General features: G+C 40.0%; 1 protein-coding gene across 1 annotated transcript in view; it reads left to right on the top strand.

Moving 5' to 3' along the window:
• The first annotated feature begins 547 nt into the window (after positions 1-547).
• The window catches only part of LOC136874905 (collagen alpha-1(XII) chain), a 107084-nt gene continuing 85354 nt past the window's right edge, over positions 548-22277 (top strand). The window contains exons 1-3 of the mRNA XM_067148608.2: positions 548-794; positions 3594-3773; positions 4986-5175. Coding sequence (XP_067004709.2) covers positions 548-794; positions 3594-3773; positions 4986-5175 — 617 coding nt within the window. The remainder of the gene's footprint in view (positions 795-3593; positions 3774-4985; positions 5176-22277) is intronic.

Genomic DNA, 22277 nt, shown 5'->3' with positions numbered 1-22277 from the left:
CTGCAGCTATCGAGCTTGGTTTCCATGACTTTTGGCCACCCAATGTACTACCAGAGTTGACTCAAGATGAAAACTAAGTGGCCTGAGTAGGTGGCACAATTTAAGTTGAGTTGGACTTTAAGTTGAGGTATATGGTTGGTGTGAAAATGACCTGCTTGAAAGAATAAAGAATAAATCAAATAAATACTTCATATAACAAGAGTGAAAGCTTATTGGGGGGACGAGTGACTATTTTATTTTACACTTACATACTGTATATATTAATATTGCTCTGTCATCTGAGAAGGTACATGGTTCTGGGATTCACTCAGATTATGACAGAAATTAGTAGTGGATGACTTCTTGTGGGACATGGTTGAGCATAAAACTAATCTCTCTATCATTTTTGTCTACTAAGTTTAATTATAAGGGAATATTTTTCGCTACTCCATAAGCATACATAGCCTGTGTGGAGATGACTTTGCTTTTAAGTGAACTACATTTCCATAGATTTTGTTACCAGTTTTAATTAACAGAGATTTATTACATATGAAAAATTAAATCTTATATGCATCATCACCTTGCAGCTGTACCGGACATCTGGACAGGAGGACGTCTACAAGAACATCGTTGGTTCTGGGAACTGAGTGGAGAGGAAGTACTGTCTATGAAGGATGATGAGGAGTTTCCAATTTGGATAGGAGAACCTCATGATCCACAGTTTGGATGCATGGCCCTAGACTCGCAGGTTGCTGGTCAGCCGAGATTTGCAGATCGAGACTGTTCTATACCAAAACCTTTTGTGTGTGAGAGTGGTGAGTATACAGTAAGCTATGTATTTCTCACCATTGTATGAGAATGGTTTCTTTGAAGAATATGGATTGTTATTGATTTTCTTTACTGTGAGAATTCATATATAAAAACACTTGGTAGAAATTAATTTCATGTAATATTCAAAGAGAGAATAACTGAAACTTTTGTTAGTAAAGGACTTAATTTACAAGTGGCTTTAATGTAAGCCTCCCTTAACATGTTCATCACAAAACACAGTAATACTCCTCCCTGCTATCAGCTGGAATTTTTCTGTCTTCCACATTGTGATAGATATTTGGAAGATAAGTCCTTATTGTGGTGCTGAAAGGGTAGGCCTACTTATTATTGTACAGTTGTACAGTTTTCATTGTGTATATTTGTGTCCTTTTTAAATATTTATATATCTTTAATTTTAGATTCATATCTATTGTACATAGCTCAAATCGTTGTAATTCGGCGTTATGCTGTTGCTGATCCTGAATAAATAAATAAATAAATAAATAAATAAATAAATAAATAAATAAATAAATAAATAAATAAATAAATAAATAAATAAATAAATAAATAAATAAATTAATTATGCTTTTCTGCCTATGTTTCTGTATACCACCAATGGAATGCACTGGCTGTCAGGAAAGCTGGGCATGTACAACTAATGGTACATGTATGTTCAGACTCTTTTTCTCATCAAGGCTATCTTGACAGACAGCTAAGTTCATATTAGGAGAAACAAATTGGTAAAACTGCTAAGATTTGTGCACTTATCAAGCTTCCCCACTATTATTGATAGTTTTGAGGGTTATTTCTTATCATTGTACATCCTGTATTATTGATGCCAGTATGGCCAGACATCACACCATACATTATGACTCATCCTGATGATGATACTTGGTGTTTTAAGGGGCCTAACATCGAAGGTCATCGGCCCCATGACTCATCCTAGAGCCAAATGACAAGAATTAAATTCTCCACTAAAACTTTCAAGAAGGCAGAGAGATACGAGGATGAAAGCGTGTACTACTAATGGTATATGACGGGCCTCTAAAAACAATGTTCGTGCTGCCAGAAGCAAACATGTTAAAATGATTAATATCTAAGGCAAATTAAACGAAACTGTGACCACCATCAAAATTCAAATCCAAATTCCTTGCTTTCTCATTCTTGTTCTTCTTATTCATCTTCTTCTTATTCGTCGTCTTCTTCTTCTTCTTCTTCATGTGCCATGTCCTCGCAGAACGTTGGCGATCAGTAGCATGATCTGTTGTTTGTTCGTAGCTGTTCTGAACACAGTAAGCTTTGTCACCCCAAACCACTGGCTCAAGATGCCGAGCACAGTGTCTGGCTCCATGGCTAAATGGTTAGCGTGCTGGCCTTTGGTCACAGGGGTCCTGGGTTCGATTCCCGGCAGGATCGGGAATTTTAACCATCAATGGTTAATTTCTCTGGCACGGGGGCTGGGTGTATGTGTCGTATTCATCATCATTTGATCTTCATCACGATGTGCAGGTCACCTATGGGTGTCAAATCAAAATACCTGCACCTGGTGAGCCAAACATGTCCTCGGACACTCCCAGCACTAAAAGTCATATGCCATTTCAGTCGTCAGTCATTTCAGGGGTCAGTCGTTGGGAGAATTACTTTCATTTTTTTGATGTGTCTATGGAAACACATTCCTGACTGGTAGCCATAATCATTAAGGTGTCAAGTATATATGGTCTGCCACTGTGATTAGCTGATTTGAGTCCCATTCGTGGGGAAAAAAAAACCAATCAGATTGTTGGCTGGCAGAGTAGAGAGGTGGTAGTATATAATTTCTAATCACTAGACTGCGTACCAAAAGCCTGGATTCAGTTCCAAACCTCTCCACAGTGTTCATATAGAGTGAGAGCATATGATGCTGTTAATGATCATTCATCCATCATATGAAGCCATTAAGCCTTGAGCAGACCCCTCGGCGTAATGCGGCAGGAGTGGGCCGACACCAGGTTTCACCCTCTCCCTACCTCATTATCATCAATATCATCACCATCATCGAAAACCCAAGCATCTAGGTCGGCCATGGGTGTCAAATACATACAAAACCAATCATGTCCTCGCACACTTCCAGTACTAAAAGTCATATGCTAAATGAATGAATGAATGCATGCATGCATGAATGAATGAATGAATGAATGAATGAATGAATGAATGAATGAATGAATGAATAAATGAATAAACTGGAATAACTGCAAGGGCAGTCACATTCTCTACTCCAGGGCCTCTCAGGATGCATGCACCTGGTGCATGCACTGTGCACGGTGCAAAAGAGGACTTTGCTTGGTTGACCAGAGTGCAGACCCCCACTCCTTGATTTGGAGCGATAGCACTGTCTCTCTTTTTCCCCACGCCTGTCTTGCTCATTTCGCCTGTCTCCCTCATCCTCATTTGCTCCATAGCGCTCCAAATCCAAGACGAGTTTAGTCGAGTAGCCCAGAGACGAAGCGTTGGTCCGAGCTGAGCCGAGTGGGACCAATGCACTGTGCACAAGAACTCTGTGCTTCTGTTTGCACGCATGAGATTTTGGACGTTTGAGAGGCCCTGCTCTACTCTTTCACCTTAGCATCTTCTTCATTTCCTGTTTCCAGTCTTAGCATATAAAACATGATTGTTTATCATAACAGAGAGCTGCTGTAGAAGCAGCATTATCAAGCATTGAGAAAGGAGATATTTATTTTCAAACTAGTGAGATGATCTCTAATATTTGTCTTAATTTTATTCAATTAACCTTGAAAAGATGACTGTTAAACTTATGAATTGTTTAGGCTGCTTGCCACTCACTCAAGCAAGGCGTGGACAGTGGTCACGATCTGAATGTCTCTCACGTGTTGGTATGAGAGATGAGGTGTGTGAACTGAGCTGTTACGAAGGCTTTGAGTTGTGGGGGTCCAGAAGGCTTGTGTGTAGCAAGAGTGGCTGGAATGGGACCAAACCTCAATGCGTCAGTATGTATGAGTATCATTAGTCATATATTTTATGCTATAGAAAGTTAATTCTTTGTATGTTCATTCATATGTTTTGTAACACTAGTCTACCTCAAGATTACCACCCCTGTGGGTGGGCGCAGTAGAATAACACCCACAGTATCCTCTGCCTGTCATGTGTTTCATGTTTGTCATTGTCTCTAATTTCTGTTGTCCCCTTTTCTAAAGCTGATGTCGAATTTTGCTTTTCCTCTTATATGTTCCGTTTCATGATGCTATATTTCTATATATCCTAGGCCTACATTTACACAGCTGCATATCAGTTGATTTTTCATAGAAGTATAATTCATTCCTGATGTATTCTCAGTTTTGAATATAATTTTATTATTTATTTACACTAAAATGTATATAGTTGTTTTAACTTGATGGTCATATCGTGACTTACATTAAATGTCAAAACAATTTACAATTAACCGTTCACAAAAGACTTACATTGAGCATACAACCTGTGAAAAAATAATCTTTATTTTGGTAATATAAACAAGAATCTTTAAAAAATTGAATAATTAGGAGGCACAGTGAATGAGAGTTTATTGTCTTTTGAAGCTCATTAGGAATACTGTGTTAATTTTGCCATTGATTGTACAGTTGACATTCAGTGATTATATGCTTGATTGTCAATGGTAAGTTACATACATTGTAAATGGGCTGTTGCTCTTTTCTTAGAAGATATCTATAGATTAGCTTTGAGTGTCCTATCCTCAGTCATGATATTAAAGCCTGATCTTGCCTGCAAAGGTTCATAACTGGGTACTGTGTTATGGAACTGGATGTTATTTCATGAAACATAAAAATTGTCAAACACACACGTGCACTTTCCATGCTATCAGTTCTGCTAGTTCATAAAAAATTGTACATTTTTTAAAACGGGAATGTCAGTGTTACATTTCATGTTTTCGACAGACTGAAAAACTGTAAGATGTATGGTATTAACTGAGTCAACACAGTAAAAGAGGCTTTCTTTTTAACACCTCAGTGATGGGGAACATTTGAGTGCCGTTTTATCCAGCGGACAGAAGTGATTCAGGTGTAAGCACTAGGCTGACTGTCTTTTCTAGATTTGTATCCATAGTGTAACGTCAGATTTTTCCTGGCCACTCACTTTTTTTTTTTTTAATGTACATTAGAAATACAGTTATGATAATGTTTATTAATTGAATTAACTGTTTTTAGCCCCAGATAAACTGGCGTATGAATTTGTGGAGCGTTTGAATGCTACTCTGGATGCTGTTGTGGAACGTTTGCAATCTGATCAGCTACTAGGTACTGGAATCTTGTTTGTCATAGGCAAGACCACCACCCTTGGTCATGCAGGCTATGACCAGATCACAGAGTTTCTTAAGGCTACAGTAGCAGCTGTGAGGTTTGTATTAATTTGATATTCTTTTCAGTGTCCTGGTTGCATGCAAAATTCCTTCCTAACAGGAAGCCCATATTGAGAAATGTTTCTGAACATTAATGAAGTCAATAATGCAATAGAATAGAAATAAGAAATGTCTACCTTCTTATCTTCAGTGTTGATAATGAAGTTAATGTTTTCTAGATAAAACAATTTCATGTCGGAAACAATAGTGAGTGTAAAAGCTTCGACAGATCTTGCACAATTAGAGAGAGAGTGATTCATTCCTAATGTTCATCTTACATGCTCTTACAGAAGAACAAAATAAGCAATGAATTTCTTCTCAAAAAATATGTATGTGTGGTTTCAATTCTGTTAAGAATGACTGTACTGCAGATTATTGCATACAAATACTACTCTGAAAGGTCACTGCCAAAACATTTCGAATTAATTAAAAATTGTCTTGTGTCTGAATGTGACCAAAAGAAATTGTTCAGTATAATAAAATTGCTGTGGTTTATGGTAGCATGCTTGTCCCTTACATGGAAGCCCTAGGTTCAATTCTTGGCCTGTCCAGGTATTTTAATTCTGGACTGTGGACTGGAATGGGATGGGGTTCATGCAGTCTTACGAGACCAACTGAGGAGCTGTTTTAACCTTCTTACAGATATGTGGGTTGTCTTGGGTGTTGATTCAAAAGACGTGCACTGAGTCTCTCTGGAGGCATTACATCATATTATTATTCAAAACACAAACATTAACTACATCTCAAATGCCAGCCAGCCATCTCTAAACAGGCACTGAAAGTCTCTTGGAACAGGGTAAGGTAAAGGCTTCCACCATCTGTAACTTTGGCACGAAGTGGGATTGAGTGGTTAGACTTTCCCTCCAAACGTTAGACTGCTGCTCATTTTTGGTGTAGGCTAAGTGAACCTCAGGGCTGTGCGCCACTTCAGAAATGGATATCTCATTTCTATCTTTTTTAACCTTCTGATAGGGTATCAAACCCTTGTCTGTTCTTGTGAGCCAAGCACGCTTTTCCTGCCTCAAAGAGGCAACCCATATAACTCAAACAGTAAAATATTCCTTAAAAAGGAATTGTTCTTAAAGTCAAGCATTTCCTTTTTGGAAATTGGTAAAAATATTTTGAACTTTATAATAAAATGATTTTGCAACTTATGTTCAATTTGAGGTTTCCTAATGCTCAAACGAAAACAGGAACACAATTTGTGCTGACATGAGGGTTAGTTTTCTTGGTCACATCAGAAATATATAAAAACCTGCCTATAGTTTGAACACTACGCTACACATTTCACTACCTATTGATATGTGTGTGAAATTTCTATTGGACCAAGTGGAGATGAAATAAATTTTCTCAGTACTTCAGATTTCCCAAATCTTTTTCATCCCAGTGTACTGTAACCTTTTAGTTGTAATTAACTGATTAATTAATTAATCAAAACATTAATCAATTAATTTCATTTACCAAATGATTTTGAGGCAGAGTTTGGTAAAAAGAGTGTATTCTATGACAACTCACTTTTCAAGTAAATTTTTAGAAGAAATTATGAAGAACAGAAAACACTTCATTGCATATCTGCAATCATCATCATCATCATCATCATCATCATCATCATCATCATCTTCATCATCCCATCCCTCATGAGTATAACTGTTGTCTACAGAATGCATCAGTGTGTCCAGTTATGGATTTTTAGATGGCTAAAGAGACCAAGTCTAGAACCACAAGTTCTGCTGTGATGCTGACACTTCAGAAGTGCCTAAGCTCCTCGTTGTTGTGAAACCTGGAAGGTCAGTTCTTCTCTGCACTTCTCGCTCTTGTCTGCAGTCTTTTTAATTGCACTTGTGCCTTCATTGCTGTTAATCAAAACGTTGCAGGCCCTCATGAACAACACATCACCACATTGGTCAGTTGACGATGTCAGTATGGCACTTTTTCATGTTAGTCCTTAGAATGCACTTGTATTGCTTTTGCTGTCCTTCCAGATTACACTGTTCATTCTTGAACTGAGAATACACCACTTTCTTTGGAAGACATGTGTTAGGCATGCAAACAATGTGGCTGGTCCATCAAAGTTGATGTTTTATAATCGTTGGCTGATATGAATAAACCTGAAATCTATCTCTTGTCTCATAAATATGGAGATATATCTCAAATGTTTCATCTCAGCAGTGACCTTTGCCCCTTAAAACGTTCCGTGCGGTTCGGGTCACCATGTGCCCCGAAACATGTTACTCTTCTCCGTCGGTGCGAACTTCCCAGAATTGCGAAGTAAGTAACTACGTCCTAGTTACAAATTTCCGTTAACTAATGGCAACCTAGTGTTCCAATTGAAGTAAAGGATCGAGGCATACTGCTAGTTTTGATCGGCCCACCGGTGACCCGAAGGAAGTTTTTTCATCTTCCATTCATATCGCTTCGGGTCACCCTGAGTCCCGATTGTTGTCTGACTTATATTTTTACGCGGGAATCGCTTAGCGCGGTTACGGTGAATGAAGCCTAGAGGGTTGCTTCCCGCAGATGGTAGATTGTTGTTTAAGGAGTAACCCTTCTGATATCTGCTTTCTACATTGCTCTTAGGAAAGCCTATAGAGGTTACTGGAGTAGTTATTGATATATTTATTATCTTCCGAATATAATATTTACAAGCAATTTCACGTCCTTTTTAGGTATGGAGCTTTCACATTCTGACACACCGGTGGAACAGAAAAGAAAGAGGGTTAGGACAGCACTGGGGTAGGCTTATATCACGTTCTGTGTGGTTCGGGTCACCATGTGCCCCGAAATATGTTACTCTTATCCGTCGGTGCGAACTTCTCAGAATTGCGAAGTGAGTAACTACGTCCTAGTTACGAATTTCCGTTAACTAATCGACAACATATTGTTCCAAAGGAAGTAAAGGATCGAGGCATACTGCTAGTTGTGATCGGCCCACCGGTGACCCAATTATTTCCGGGGTCATGTCTGTTTCACGCAATTGTTGAATAGGAACACTGTCGCACAGGTAAATACGCTGGAATGTCTCCTCAACAATAACGCACACAACAAGTGCACATGCATGGTTTAGGATGTCATACTAGGGAGTAAACAAAGTCAAATTCGTCAGGTCACCGGTGACCTGAACCGATAATAACTAAAGGCAGCATCGGGTCACCGGTGGGCCGATACGACGTAACATTAAGTCATCGAAATTCACTGCCGCAGGGAACGTGTTAAGGTACATCTTGTTAGCAGATTCTCTCGGAAATACATCTCGAAATATGTAGATGAATCAACTGGTGCTTCGTTAGAGATGTCTCTCAGAACTTCTTGAGACTGCCCAGTTGGTGACTCAAAGTGAAAGAGATCAGCAAAAATGTGATGACGGACTTTATGATCATTTTACAATGGAGAAAAAAAATGTATAAAGCATGAAGAGATTGTCTCAAACATAATAATTGTATAAAAATCTCTATAGGTTTTATAAAGAAAATGTGGATTATGGCAACATTCTGGAGCCAGAGAGGTGGAGCATTACAAATGAGGAAAAAGATATATTTTGGGCGTAAGATAGATGACTTTGGGTGTCAAAGTGATGTGGTGTAGCCGAAGATGTAGGTTTCAACCCGAATGCTTTGGCAGGTAGTTGGAGCAATTAAGTCACAAACAGAAGCCTGGATGTAATTTCGAACAATTACACAAGCATTGGAAGATGTAAAGATCAAGTGGCAAGAAAGTTATGCTTTTCATAGTGCTATAAGAGCAGTTGATTGCACTCCCCATGTGGGTGGGATAATATAATACATCCATGGTATCCCATGCCTCTCGTGAAAGCTGACTAAAAGGAGGCCTTAGCAGCTCTTAACTTCGGAGCAAGGTTTGGTGACCCCGGGACACTAGCTGAGTCTGGTACTGTTCCAGCTTACTGGTTTCTCACAAATTAATTTAATATCAACACTGACAAGGGCTTCTCTACACCTGACACCTGTGAGTTTGTTGATGTTTATCACCTGGTAGATCCTTCTCTATGAGATTTTCAACCTCTTCCATATGTCAACTCCTGGTACCTGAAAGAGACAGGTTGGTAGATGCAGAGTGGGTCTCGGCCCATAAGTGGCCACGGCTGGTCCATGGTCCAACCGCTCTGCACTCTGACTAGCCAACCGAACAGAGGAGGGTGGCCACGGTTCCACCGTAGGTCTCTGCCTTTGCATTCGGGAGACAGGACAAAGCTGGACCTCACGGCTGACCTCAACTGTCGGCTGTCCTGAAAATGGTTTTCCATGGTTTTCTTTTTTCCTGCACTAAGGTAAATGCCAGGACAGTTCCTAGTATACACCACAGCCACCAACCACCTCACCTTCTCTGAGCATCTCCTTCACTGTAACAAATCTCTCAGCCTGAGTAGTAGTAGTAGTAGTAGTAGTAGTAGTAGTAGTATCTTGTGACTGACACAAAAAGCAAATTTTTTTTCTCCAGAGAATAAGCTCTGGATAGGACTAAGATGTGCCCGTTATTTTGGTATGCTGATAAAACATGCTTAGGTTCAGTAAATACCTACATATTTAAGGCTGCCATTTTAAAACAATTAACTACTTGAAAAATCAGAAATGGGCCTCTTTTATAATTGAATATCTGAGATATATTAATACCAAATTTTAGGTCAATTTGTCCTGTAGTTTTGGCATGATTGAGTGAAAAGAAACAGACACCATCTCATTTTAGGTTACTACACAATTCTTTCGCAAATAATTTCTCAAATAATGTATTTTCTGGTCAATATTTTGCACAAAAACATGTGATAGTTCCTTCTAAGGAGGTTTATGCAAATTTTCATTAGACTCCACCTTTAGATGTGATGTTGTTTTGGAATGCAGGCAGGCAGGCAGGCAGGCAGGCAGGCAGGCAGGCAGGCAGGCAGACAGAAGGAAGGAGATTATTTTAGTTTGAATGGTTGACTTAACTGTTGTTCGCCTCTGTAGCTGAATGGTTAGTGTTATTAGTTGCCGTCCTCGGGTGCCCGGGTTTGATTCCCGCTACTACCAGAAATTTAAAACTGGCAGGAGGGCTGGTATATGGTTGAAATGGTACATGGAGCTTACTTCCATTGCGGGTGTGCTGGAAAAGAGCTGTACCACGTAAGGATGAGGACACAAGTTTACTTTACGAGCATCATACTTCGGTATGCAATTAATGGTCGAATAGAAGAAAGATTTATCAAGTTTTTTTAATGTTTTCAGAAACAAAAGTATAGCAAATATATCACAGATTATATTAGAAAACTGGATATAATGGCAAGTTGTGAACAAATTAGTCTGCTGGGGATGAGATGGTGCTTCGGTGCTTGCAGGTGACCATAAAATTATCCCCAGACATGTGTACTCATTGATATTCACACAGAGTGAACCTACTGCTTCATTAGGGTTTGAAGCAAAAAGTTGAGTTTTCTACATTAGTGAGCTCGCTATGTTTCACTCATTGTTTAGCAGGTCTACTAAAAGAAGTGAGCATCTCCATGAACAAGGTTTCAGGTTTGCTCATCACAGTGGTACTGGGTGGAATTATCACTCTCAAGCTGCATCAGTGATAAAAATGCATTTCGAAGTACTTCAGAAAGCAGTGCAGATGAAGATGGTAATTGGGACCCAGTTCCACCAGCTCTGCAAAGTCTAACAAACAAATTAAGAAGCAGAAGCCTTCAGGCAGATGAGAAATGAAAACACCTTTGTTGCACATTGTACAGCCCATCAGTTAAATGACAATATAATATACTGTATGATAAAAGTACTCACAAATTACACAGTCTCACATCTGAAATATTGGATTCATTTACTGTGCAAAAAGAACTTCGATTTCAGGACTTTGAGCAAATTGACTTTATGGAACTTCTAAATGAGAAAATATTTGCAGAATATTGGGCTCCTCAGAATAAGGCCATTAAGTAGATGAAAATGTACCCTTTGAGTTAGAACAACTAAAGAATGAGATTATTTTTATTATTATTATTATTATTATTATTATTATTATTATTATTATTATTATTATTATTCTGAGAGGTCTGCTGCTGCTGCTGATGATGATGATGACTTCATAGATGATGTGCCACTTTTTACACGAGAAGAATTGACGAGAGCGATTAGGTCCCTTAGAAATAAAAAGGCCCCAGGACCAGATAGTATTCCAGCAGAGATATTAAAGCTGATAGCAGATTCCTGTCCACAACTACTGCTGAAAATGTACAATAACTGCCTGCTAGCGGGGGTGTTCAGTGTTCGCTGGAAAACAGCTTGGCTAGTTTTAATAAGCAAAGGAAAATCTGGGGGCTATAGGCCTTTATGTATGCTGGATACTGCTAGTAAAGGATTAGAGAACCTTTTGCAGCCAAGAATACTTTCAGCAGTTCAACTACCTGGGGACCTCTCTGATCGTCAACATGGTTTTCGAGGAGGGCATTCGACAATCGATGCAGTATGGGAAGTGTTGAATACAGCTAAAAGGGCACAAATGGGTAATCATCACTCTTGAAAAGTGACACTCCTTGTGACCCTTGATGTTAAGAACGCTTTCAACTCGATCAGTTGGAATGACATATTGGAAGCGCTTCAAAATACTTTCAAACTACCAGAGTATCTCATGCGCATAATGAGAAATTATTTGAAAGATCGTACTCTAGTATATCACACAGAAGATGGGCAAAGAGTGAAACGGCTCACAGCTGGTGCAGCACAAGGGTCCATCCTTGGCCCAAATCTGTGGAACATAGTGTATGATGGATTGTTGAGGTTAGAGATGCCGGAAGACACAATGCTAGTGGGCTATGCTGATGATATAGCTGTTTTGATAGTTGCTCGAAATTTGGAGTTGGCTCAGTTTAAGCTCTCACCACTCACCACCCTCTAGGTCCCCGGTACCACCTAGGGGTGATGAGGTGAATAACCTTACCCACCAGGGTGAGAGAAGAAGAGAGAGGAAGAGAGAGAGAGAGAGAGATAGATGGAGACCCTGGCGAGAAGGTTGTTAGCGTGCCCGCCCCAAAATGGGAGTTATAGCGAACACGAGGAAGGGTGATGGGCACAAGAAGAACAACAACAAGTACAGTCACAATATAAAAAACAAGAACCATAGAAAAACTTACCGGAAACAGCTGAGGAAGACGACTAAAAGGCCGTGGAAGTTAATCAGAGGCAGTGCTCCACCGAACGTGGCGAATGAAAACCAGCATTTACATGAAGTTTAAAAAACTTAATGGAAGGGCAAATAGTAAGTAACAAACCAAGTCATTTAGTTTGATAAAACCTAAGTTTATTTTAAAACGTAAGGCCAAAATGTAAATAAAATAAACGTAAGGTTGAAAAATGGAAAGGGAAGTTAACAATAAATTAAATAAATAAGAATATACCCAGGTAGGGTTTAAAAGAAAATTAATTCATTACTAATTGACAATTAAATGGAAAATAAATACTCTTTAACAGATAATAAATGGGGAACTTTATGAAAACAACAAAGAAAGGAAAGGGGTGACCTCCGTACCAAATAAAATGTGATCAGAAAACAACGGAAAACCAATAGACTCTCTTACATAAGTACAACTTGAAATAAAATGTGATCGATCACGGATAGTTATTTAATAAAAAACTAAGTTAACAATTATTCAATGAACTGGATCTTCAACGCGGTCGCTTCTCATAATTACCAAATTTGAAAACGTTCTGTTTACACCAAGGACAGTTTCCAAGGCAAACAGAATTTTACGTAAAAATACCTCCTCACGCGGGGCAAGGAAATGGTACACAATATTAAAGGAGGAGAAAATAAATAAATTAATTTAAACAGAAAACGATACACTCAACCCCAAAATATATAAATCAAGATCCACACAGGCACAACACGCCAGACAACGCTTAATCCGACAACAATACCCCCACGAACCGTTGCCAAGGTCACGGCTAAACAAAAGCAACGCCTCCAAAAACACGGAGGAAAAACAGGCTAGAGAAAAAAATTTAATTCACCCAAAAACCCCAGGAGGGGGGGGGGGAGGGGAGAAGAAAACATACCAAACGAATTAGAAAACAAACACACGAAAGCAAACAGAAAGCCGAAGAAGGCAAGGCTCGATACCTTGGAGGCTGTACCTTGGTTTACAAAGAAAGTTACAATTTGAAAGTGCCAAAAGTAGATCAGTAAAATTTTAAATTAATAATTCCAATTTAGTTCATGGTGAACCTTCCACATTACTGTGATTAGCTGCCGAAACTGTTTTTCAGATTTTCGATACCACACACGCAAAAAGGAATTAATTTAACGGCGAAGTCCAAATATTTATTATTATTATTATTATTATTTTTCCAGAAATTTTCGAAAATATCAAAATCCTCTTCAGGACGACGTATAAAGTGTGTCAAACACTGGTACATACCTTTGGTGATGAAGAAAAGAAAGGAATTTTAACCTGACATTGTTGACGAAGAAAATACAGTCACACCACTGGCATCCAGACCTCGTTGTGAAGTATCCAGACGAACAATAAAACCAAAACAAGATCAGAAGGAATGGCAGGAGGTCTCCAATTAGTTCATCTGGGGCAAATCCCCGTTATCGTGGAGATTACGGTGGTTTCCAGGTACTCCACGACTCCATGACGCCGGACACAAAACCACACCAGCTCGACAACATGGCTGATCAAAGCGAACTGAGCCTCGCGTCGGCAAGCAAGCGAGGAGGAGGCCAGTTTTGCCTGGTACTAGGACTGCGCATGCGCAACCCAACAGAGCTAGGAGAACGGCGCGCGGCTTACATTAGCTTAAACTGTTAGTCAAGTAGTCAATTGACACAGATATTCTAGGGCTCACAGGCCAGTTCAAAATGGTTATAAGGGGGGAGGCTCACATTATTTAATACTGTCTCAGCCCTCCCGCCCCGAAACGACGACAAAATCTCATGCACATGCCATCAATGATGAGGTGGTCACACATACACTAAATTTGGGCGAAGTTGTCCAACAGAAAACCACCACCAAGATTAACTCATTTTAGTTAGGAGTTCACATGACCAGGTTAATAGTCCAAGACACAGTTCCATATCACATAGTTTTTAGAAATAATTGGCGGGGTGCGATTAACATCAGTGTCCAGATACGTTAACCGAGCACTCGGAAAATCACCAGGGTAATGTTTGTCATCAAATAGAGAGCACAATGACCAGAGTTCGCCAAATATTCAGTTTCACCCAATACACATTGTTTCAATGCATCACACAATGATATAGTTTATGACACATGACGCAGTTTACCTTGAGGTTTGGCAACTCTCACACTAATCACAGATATACTGACCAAAATTAAACAAAAACCACATGATTATAAGTCCACGCATACAGGTTATTTTCTCAAGCACGGTGGTAAATTAATTTTTAATGCATGAATACCTTTACAAGTCTCCTTTGATGTTAAGGGAATGCATGATCTCGGGTTGCAAAAGGGTGACAACAGGGGAATGAAACGCACAACGGGATCAGGGGAGGACCAAAGAAAGCGCAATTGGTGAATGTAATCTTCAAAATAAGTGAACCGCCAATTTTAGATCAATACAGTTTTGTTACGCTTGATCGAGTCAGGGCCACGGTGCACCACTCAGAACACAGCAGTAGGTAGTCAACGAGGTAAGCACCAGATAGTACACGGAGTATCCATAATACCAGAATGGAACGAGCAACCACACCCATCACCATAGCCAAACAAGACCTCAAACTTCAACACTCGATTCGGTTAGCAATTAAATACCCAGAATTAAAATCACCGCAAAAACAACAACCCATAATCAAGGGCATCAACCACAACATAAGGTGCTATAACCGCAGTGCCAAATAGCGATTTTCCACAGAAGTTCAGATCAGAAACTCTGAGAGAACCAACACCTAGTCCACAAGCACCATCACAACAGTACAACGGCTTACCACCACTAACTAAACGTAATGAAATATGACATAGGTCAAGAAGGTTTTTCATCTAGACAAAGGTCATTACACAGGCATACTCCAATGGAAGCAAGTTAAGTCCAAGATATTGAATTTAGCAGATACAGGGCTACGACACAGTGAAGAATCGACCACTAACAGATTCCGAGATCCACTGACAAGAGCATTAGGGCAAAAAAAAAATATTTCAAATACAGGTTTAACTTCCCACATCAAAATACACCACCTAATTGAATAAGAGTGAGGACAAGCAACCAAGACACAATAGATAAATCTAGCTTCGAGAAGTCAGAGTTAGGATATTAAATTTTGAAAATCCAAGGCTTAAAAGGGTAAACATGTTTAGAGCAAGGGAAGGATTGACTGGACCAGTTGGAGACTTCTTAAGTTATCCAGATGGAGGGTTCGCGAACAGTCTGTCATCGACAACCGATCAGACAAGCAACACCAAGCAACCGCACACATCATTAGTCACAAATAAGCAACCTGGAATTAACGGAACAGAAATAGGGATAGAAGAATCACCGGAGGGAACACAATCTGGAATCAGTAACCAACCTACTACACAGAACCTTAAATACAATTAATTTCACAATGGCCAGCCAATCAAATTAAAAGGCAAAGTAAAACCTCAGATCGGAAGACCAAAATGGAAAATATCGAGCAATGACGCACACAACGTACACCACCGGATACCCAATAGGGTCTCGGCATTACCCGGTCTACAAATACGTGACTTTCCCATCACACTGTCCCAATACGGCCACAGGTACTTTCTCCTATCCACCAGGAGAGCAAGCAAATAAAACATAAGTGGCGGAATACGAGGCGAGTCCATGGAAAATGCTCACAGTAGCATGAAGAAGGCAGTACTCTACAAGAAGACCCCATAATCTACTCGCAGGAAGATTCCAGTACCGACCAAGGGAGCACTACTCCGTCCCATACCAGAGTAGCAAACCCAGAGCACGGTAAGATGACAAACACCAAAGTCAACAGACACAAGAGATCCACAGTGAAAAATGAAACACCATAGAGTGGTAGGTAAAATAAAAATGAGCTTTACAGTAGAAGAAGTTACAAACGCGACATCAGATCAATAGGAAATGCATGGAGACAGGGAAAGTAAAACCCGAGCATACCAAACAGACACATTACTGAAGACCAACAAGCTAATTCTGAGAGTAGTAGATTCATGTAGAAGAAATGGCCATATCCACAGAACACGGAGGTAAATCAAAGACAGACACGAACACTGCCCATACCAAGGTGCCAACATCACCAAATAATACAACACAAAAGAATAACCCAAACCATGACCAACCACACCGGACATGTGTCAGCTCCACAAAGGGATTAAAGGAACACCAACATCCTCAACAACATGCCGTGTAGTTCTCATGCCACCCCAAAATACATCCCCAAAAATAATCCACGGTACCGTCACAACACAACCACCTTACATATGTCCAAAGCCATCCCAATGAAGGTTCAAAAGGGCAAATACCACCCCTCAGGCAGAGGATCATCAACAACAACACAAAACCCGACAAGTAGATATGGTAAGGAATACTTGAACCCACAACCCAAAGGAATTAGATAAGTACCAATAGGTTAACAAAATTTTGACAACACATATTCTAGGCCTATAATTACCACGGCAGTGCACGATACCAACATGGAGTGAATAATCAGGCATAAGAAACACTAAACCACCAAGTAATGCTTACAACAGGATGAAATCCAAAGCAGTAGTTCAGAAAAGGTCAGTCAGATTAATTAATACACAGCAAGACAAGTTACGAGTAGGAAACTAGAAGTGGCCCAGACACCAGATAAATGTACTTCAACTAGTTGATAGGTTACACGAGGAAGATGGTTCATGACACACCAGAAATAGCTAAACACGTCCGACCAACAATCAGGAGGGGAAAAACCAGTTAAAACTATAATAGCTCAGGCACAAGGCCATCCAGTTATCCCAACCTAATACCGGCCAACATGGCCCAACCATAACTGATAACTGCCTCACAACCAGTTGACAGGAAAGATAACTCCAATCACAAACCAAGATCAGACATACATACATATTCACGGGTGGGATGATGAAATGAAAAGACACTCAAGCCAACAACACACAGCACTCAGCCAAGGCACAAACACACAAAGCTCGGTAATGATTGAGGCACATCATATAGGCCGATTCAATATACCAAATTCCACACAAGGATGGGAACACGTCTCTAGTAACAGGTCAAATAAACCAGATATGATCTTGCAAGGGTGCATATTTAACGGCACACTAAAAGCCAACTACACTTCAGATAACAGTAACCTAAACCAAATTTAAAGAAATAATAAAAGACAAGTAAGGTTAAGCAATTTCCAAATTTAAACAACCAACCCAAGAGAACAGAAACATTACAGGCTTGATAAGTTCCAAAATACCATGATGTTGCCCACTAGATTATCAGATACTAACAGCCAAGAACGGTTACTGGCATGGAAACAACAGAGGTTAGCCATAAGTTAGTAGGGGCAAATAACTTTACCCACACAGCCCCAATTAAATGAAAAGCACATACAACCATCAATACCATAACACCAGGTCACATTTCAAAACCATGAAAGGGCATAACACATCACCGTGCACTTCAGCACATAACCGATTACACATATAAGTAGGCATATTTGGACATGCTTAGTGGCCAGGTCAAATTATAATCAGAATCACACACCAGAGTTAACGCAGTAAGAAGGTATTAAATTTAGAAGACAAATAAACGGTTAGCATGTACACCACCGAGGTACCACACAGGAAATATACTAGAAATGATAGTAACATCATTAAGTCTCGGAGCCCAAAGCAAGGCCAGAACAGATAACGCAATAAAATGATCCCAGGACACACAATGTCACTCTGCAAAAGCAACCGAGTGACCTTCACATCACATAATGATCAGAAAAGCTCTCCACGATAAAACCAGATTAATTCCCACCGAAATCGCAACCACAGTATGCAGGTAGGCAGCAAAAATACAAGGTTGACAGCCAGTACAGATAATACACGACATGTACCAGGCGGTAGTACACCAGTAGCCCTGAGTCAACCAAGTCATACTCCATTACAAGTTGTTCAATTATTACAACTTCCACCAACCCAGAATAATTAATTACATGCAGTCACTCACCAAATCCGCCAGGAAAAGGAAGAAAAATTTACAGATCACCTCAAAACAGCAAGGCAGAAGCAGAATTCACAGCACAGGTACCCAAAGGGTTTCAAAATCATAATCAGCAAGTAGATAAGTCCATACAGCTCAGCATAAACACAGTTGAAAGCAACAGGGAACTCCAAAACACAGGTACATGAAACAAATAACATAGGGAATTACACGAGATCCTTGCATTTCCTTTTACAATAGTTATTGACAATAACACTTTTTGTTTCTTAAGTCTTTGATTTTCATTCACCAACATCCACTACAGCACTGCACCAAGCAAGGGTAGAAAGGGAGGAAAATTAGGCTGCACAAGGCAGAAACAACAGAGATTAGGCAGCAGAGCAGCAACAGTGGAACAACCAACAACCACCGCTCTGCTACCACTCTCACCACTCACCACCCTCTAGGTCCCCGGTACCACCTAGGGGTGATGAGGTGAATAACCTTACCCACCAGGGTGAGAGAAGAAGAGAGAGGAAGAGAGAGAGAGAGAGAGAGAGAGAGAGAGAGAGAGAGAGATAGATGGAGACCCTGGCGAGAAGGTTGTTAGCGTGCCCGCCCCAAAATGGGAGTTATAGCGAACACGAGGAAGGGTGATGGGCACAAGAAGAACAACAACAAGTACAGTCACAATATAAAAAACAAGAACCATAGAAAAACTTACCGGAAACAGCTGAGGAAGACGACTAAAAGGCCGTGGAAGTTAATCAGAGGCAGTGCTCCACCGAACGTGGCGAATGAAAACCAGCATTTACATGAAGTTTAAAAAACTTAATGGAAGGGCAAATAGTAAGTAACAAACCAAGTCATTTAGTTTGATAAAACCTAAGTTTATTTTAAAACGTAAGGCCAAAATGTAAATAAAATAAACGTAAGGTTGAAAAATGGAAAGGGAAGTTAACAATAAATTAAATAAATAAGAATATACCCAGGTAGGGTTTAAAAGAAAATTAATTCATTACTAATTGACAATTAAATGGAAAATAAATACTCTTTAACAGATAATAAATGGGGAACTTTATGAAAACAACAAAGAAAGGAAAGGGGTGACCTCCGTACCAAATAAAATGTGATCAGAAAACAACGGAAAACCAATAGACTCTCTTACATAAGTACAACTTGAAATAAAATGTGATCGATCACGGATAGTTATTTAATAAAAAACTAAGTTAACAATTATTCAATGAACTGGATCTTCAACGCGGTCGCTTCTCATAATTACCAAATTTGAAAACGTTCTGTTTACACCAAGGACAGTTTCCAAGGCAAACAGAATTTTACGTAAAAATACCTCCTCACGCGGGGCAAGGAAATGGTACACAATATTAAAGGAGGAGAAAATAAATAAATTAATTTAAACAGAAAACGATACACTCAACCCCAAAATATATAAATCAAGATCCACACAGGCACAACACGCCAGACAACGCTTAATCCGACAACAATACCCCCACGAACCGTTGCCAAGGTCACGGCTAAACAAAAGCAACGCCTCCAAAAACACGGAGGAAAAACAGGCTAGAGAAAAAAATTTAATTCACCCAAAAACCCCAGGAGGGGGGGGGGAGGGGAGAAGAAAACATACCAAACGAATTAGAAAACAAACACACGAAAGCAAACAGAAAGCCGAAGAAGGCAAGGCTCGATACCTTGGAGGCTGTACCTTGGTTTACAAAGAAAGTTACAATTTGAAAGTGCCAAAAGTAGATCAGTAAAATTTTAAATTAATAATTCCAATTTAGTTCATGGTGAACCTTCCACATTACTGTGATTAGCTGCCGAAACTGTTTTTCAGATTTTCGATACCACACACGCAAAAAGGAATTAATTTAACGGCGAAGTCCAAATATTTATTATTATTATTATTATTATTTTTCCAGAAATTTTCGAAAATATCAAAATCCTCTTCAGGACGACGTATAAAGTGTGTCAAACACTGGTACATACCTTTGGTGATGAAGAAAAGAAAGGAATTTTAACCTGACATTGTTGACGAAGAAAATACAGTCACACCACTGGCATCCAGACCTCGTTGTGAAGTATCCAGACGAACAATAAAACCAAAACAAGATCAGAAGGAATGGCAGGAGGTCTCCAATTAGTTCATCTGGGGCAAATCCCCGTTATCGTGGAGATTACGGTGGTTTCCAGGTACTCCACGACTCCATGACGCCGGACACAAAACCACACCAGCTCGACAACATGGCTGATCAAAGCGAACTGAGCCTCGCGTCGGCAAGCAAGCGAGGAGGAGGCCAGTTTTGCCTGGTACTAGGACTGCGCATGCGCAACCCAACAGAGCTAGGAGAACGGCGCGCGGCTTACATTAGCTTAAACTGTTAGTCAAGTAGTCAATTGACACAGATATTCTAGGGCTCACAGGCCAGTTCAAAATGGTTATAAGGGGGGAGGCTCACATTATTTAATACTGTCTCAAAGCTAAATCAAGTAATGCGACGGGTGAAAGATTGGATGGCGAATCACAGATTACAGCTTGCAGATCATAAAACAGAGATTGTTCTCTTGACAAGAAAAAGGATCACGACCGTCATTCCAATGTATATTGGACAAACAGAAATTGAAACATCTAGAAGTATAAAGTATCTCGGAGTGACACTTGATAGCAAACTTACTTTTTGGGATCATATCAAACGGGTGACAGATAAGGCGGTGAAAACAACGATTGCGCTGAGTAGATTAATGAGCAACATTAAAGGTCCAAAGTCTAGCAAACGACGACTTCTGATGTCGATAGTTCACTCGACACTTCTATATGGCGCCAAAGTCTGGGCTGAATCTCTGAAGTTTGAAAAATACCGGCGAAGGATAGCTGTGGTACAGTGGAGATCAGCTTTGCGTATTACAAGCGCATATCGCACAGTATCCGAACCTGCGGTCCTTACGATAGCAGCGATAGCACCGATTGATTTACTTGCCTTAGAGAGGCAGGAAGTCTGGCGAACTCAAGGAGAGCTCGGAAAGAAGTGCGCTAAGGAGCTAGCTTATAGGCAATGAACGGAGCGGTGGCAGCAAAGATGGGAGGAAGATCCTCGAGGAAAATCGACTAAGCGGCTGATACCACGCCTAGCTGATTGGGTTGCCCGAGCTCATGGCGAGGTTAACTTTTACATCACGCAACTATTGACGGGTCACGGATACTTCCGGAAATTTCTACATAGAGTAGGTAGAGCGAGCGACTCGGCGTGTATTTATTGCAATGATATAGATGATGTATTTCACACATTTTTCGTATGCTATCATTGGTCAACTCAGAGAAGATGTTTATATACTGAGCAAGGAGAGTTGACGCCAGAAACTATTGTGCAGGCGATGCTACGAAACCAAGAATCTTGGGATCAGATAGCAGTATATGTAGAAAGCATCCTGCGTCAGAAAAAGAGAGATATGAATGCTCATGAACGACAGTAAGGAGAAATAAAGAAGAAGAAACCTGAGAAATTAGCACGACGCCGCCCTGAAGTAATGCGAGAGCGGTTCCGGGGCGGAGATATACGTCGTGGGAAAAGGGTGTGTGGGTTTTAGTGAGTAGGAATCTCACACGCTTGTGGAGTGCGGACCCTCACAAGTGTCTAATGAAAGATTTCCCATACTTCCCTCATAAAAAAAAAAAAAAAAATATTATTATTATTCCAGAAAGCATATATCACCAAATAAATTTCTGAAATTCATTTTCTGCAATGTTGATCAAGTACAGCTTCTGAAGTTTCTACATCTTGCTTTGAGCTTCCCTATGACAACTGCATTTAATGAATGCTGCATCAATGTGTTAAAATATGTTAAGATATTTCTGAGAAATTCCGTAATGAATGAAAGACTGTTCTATTTATCTTCTTTGGCCATTGAGAAGACATTGCTTTCTGAGATAGCGTGTGAGCCAAGGTTATGGAGCATGTCATTTGATGGTT

Source organism: Anabrus simplex, chromosome 5 (assembly GCF_040414725.1).
Source record: "Anabrus simplex isolate iqAnaSimp1 chromosome 5, ASM4041472v1, whole genome shotgun sequence".
Taxonomy (NCBI): domain Eukaryota; kingdom Metazoa; phylum Arthropoda; class Insecta; order Orthoptera; family Tettigoniidae; genus Anabrus; species Anabrus simplex.
The sequence above is the reverse complement of the archived record's forward strand: the minus strand, read 5'-3'. Positions and strand labels throughout refer to the sequence as shown.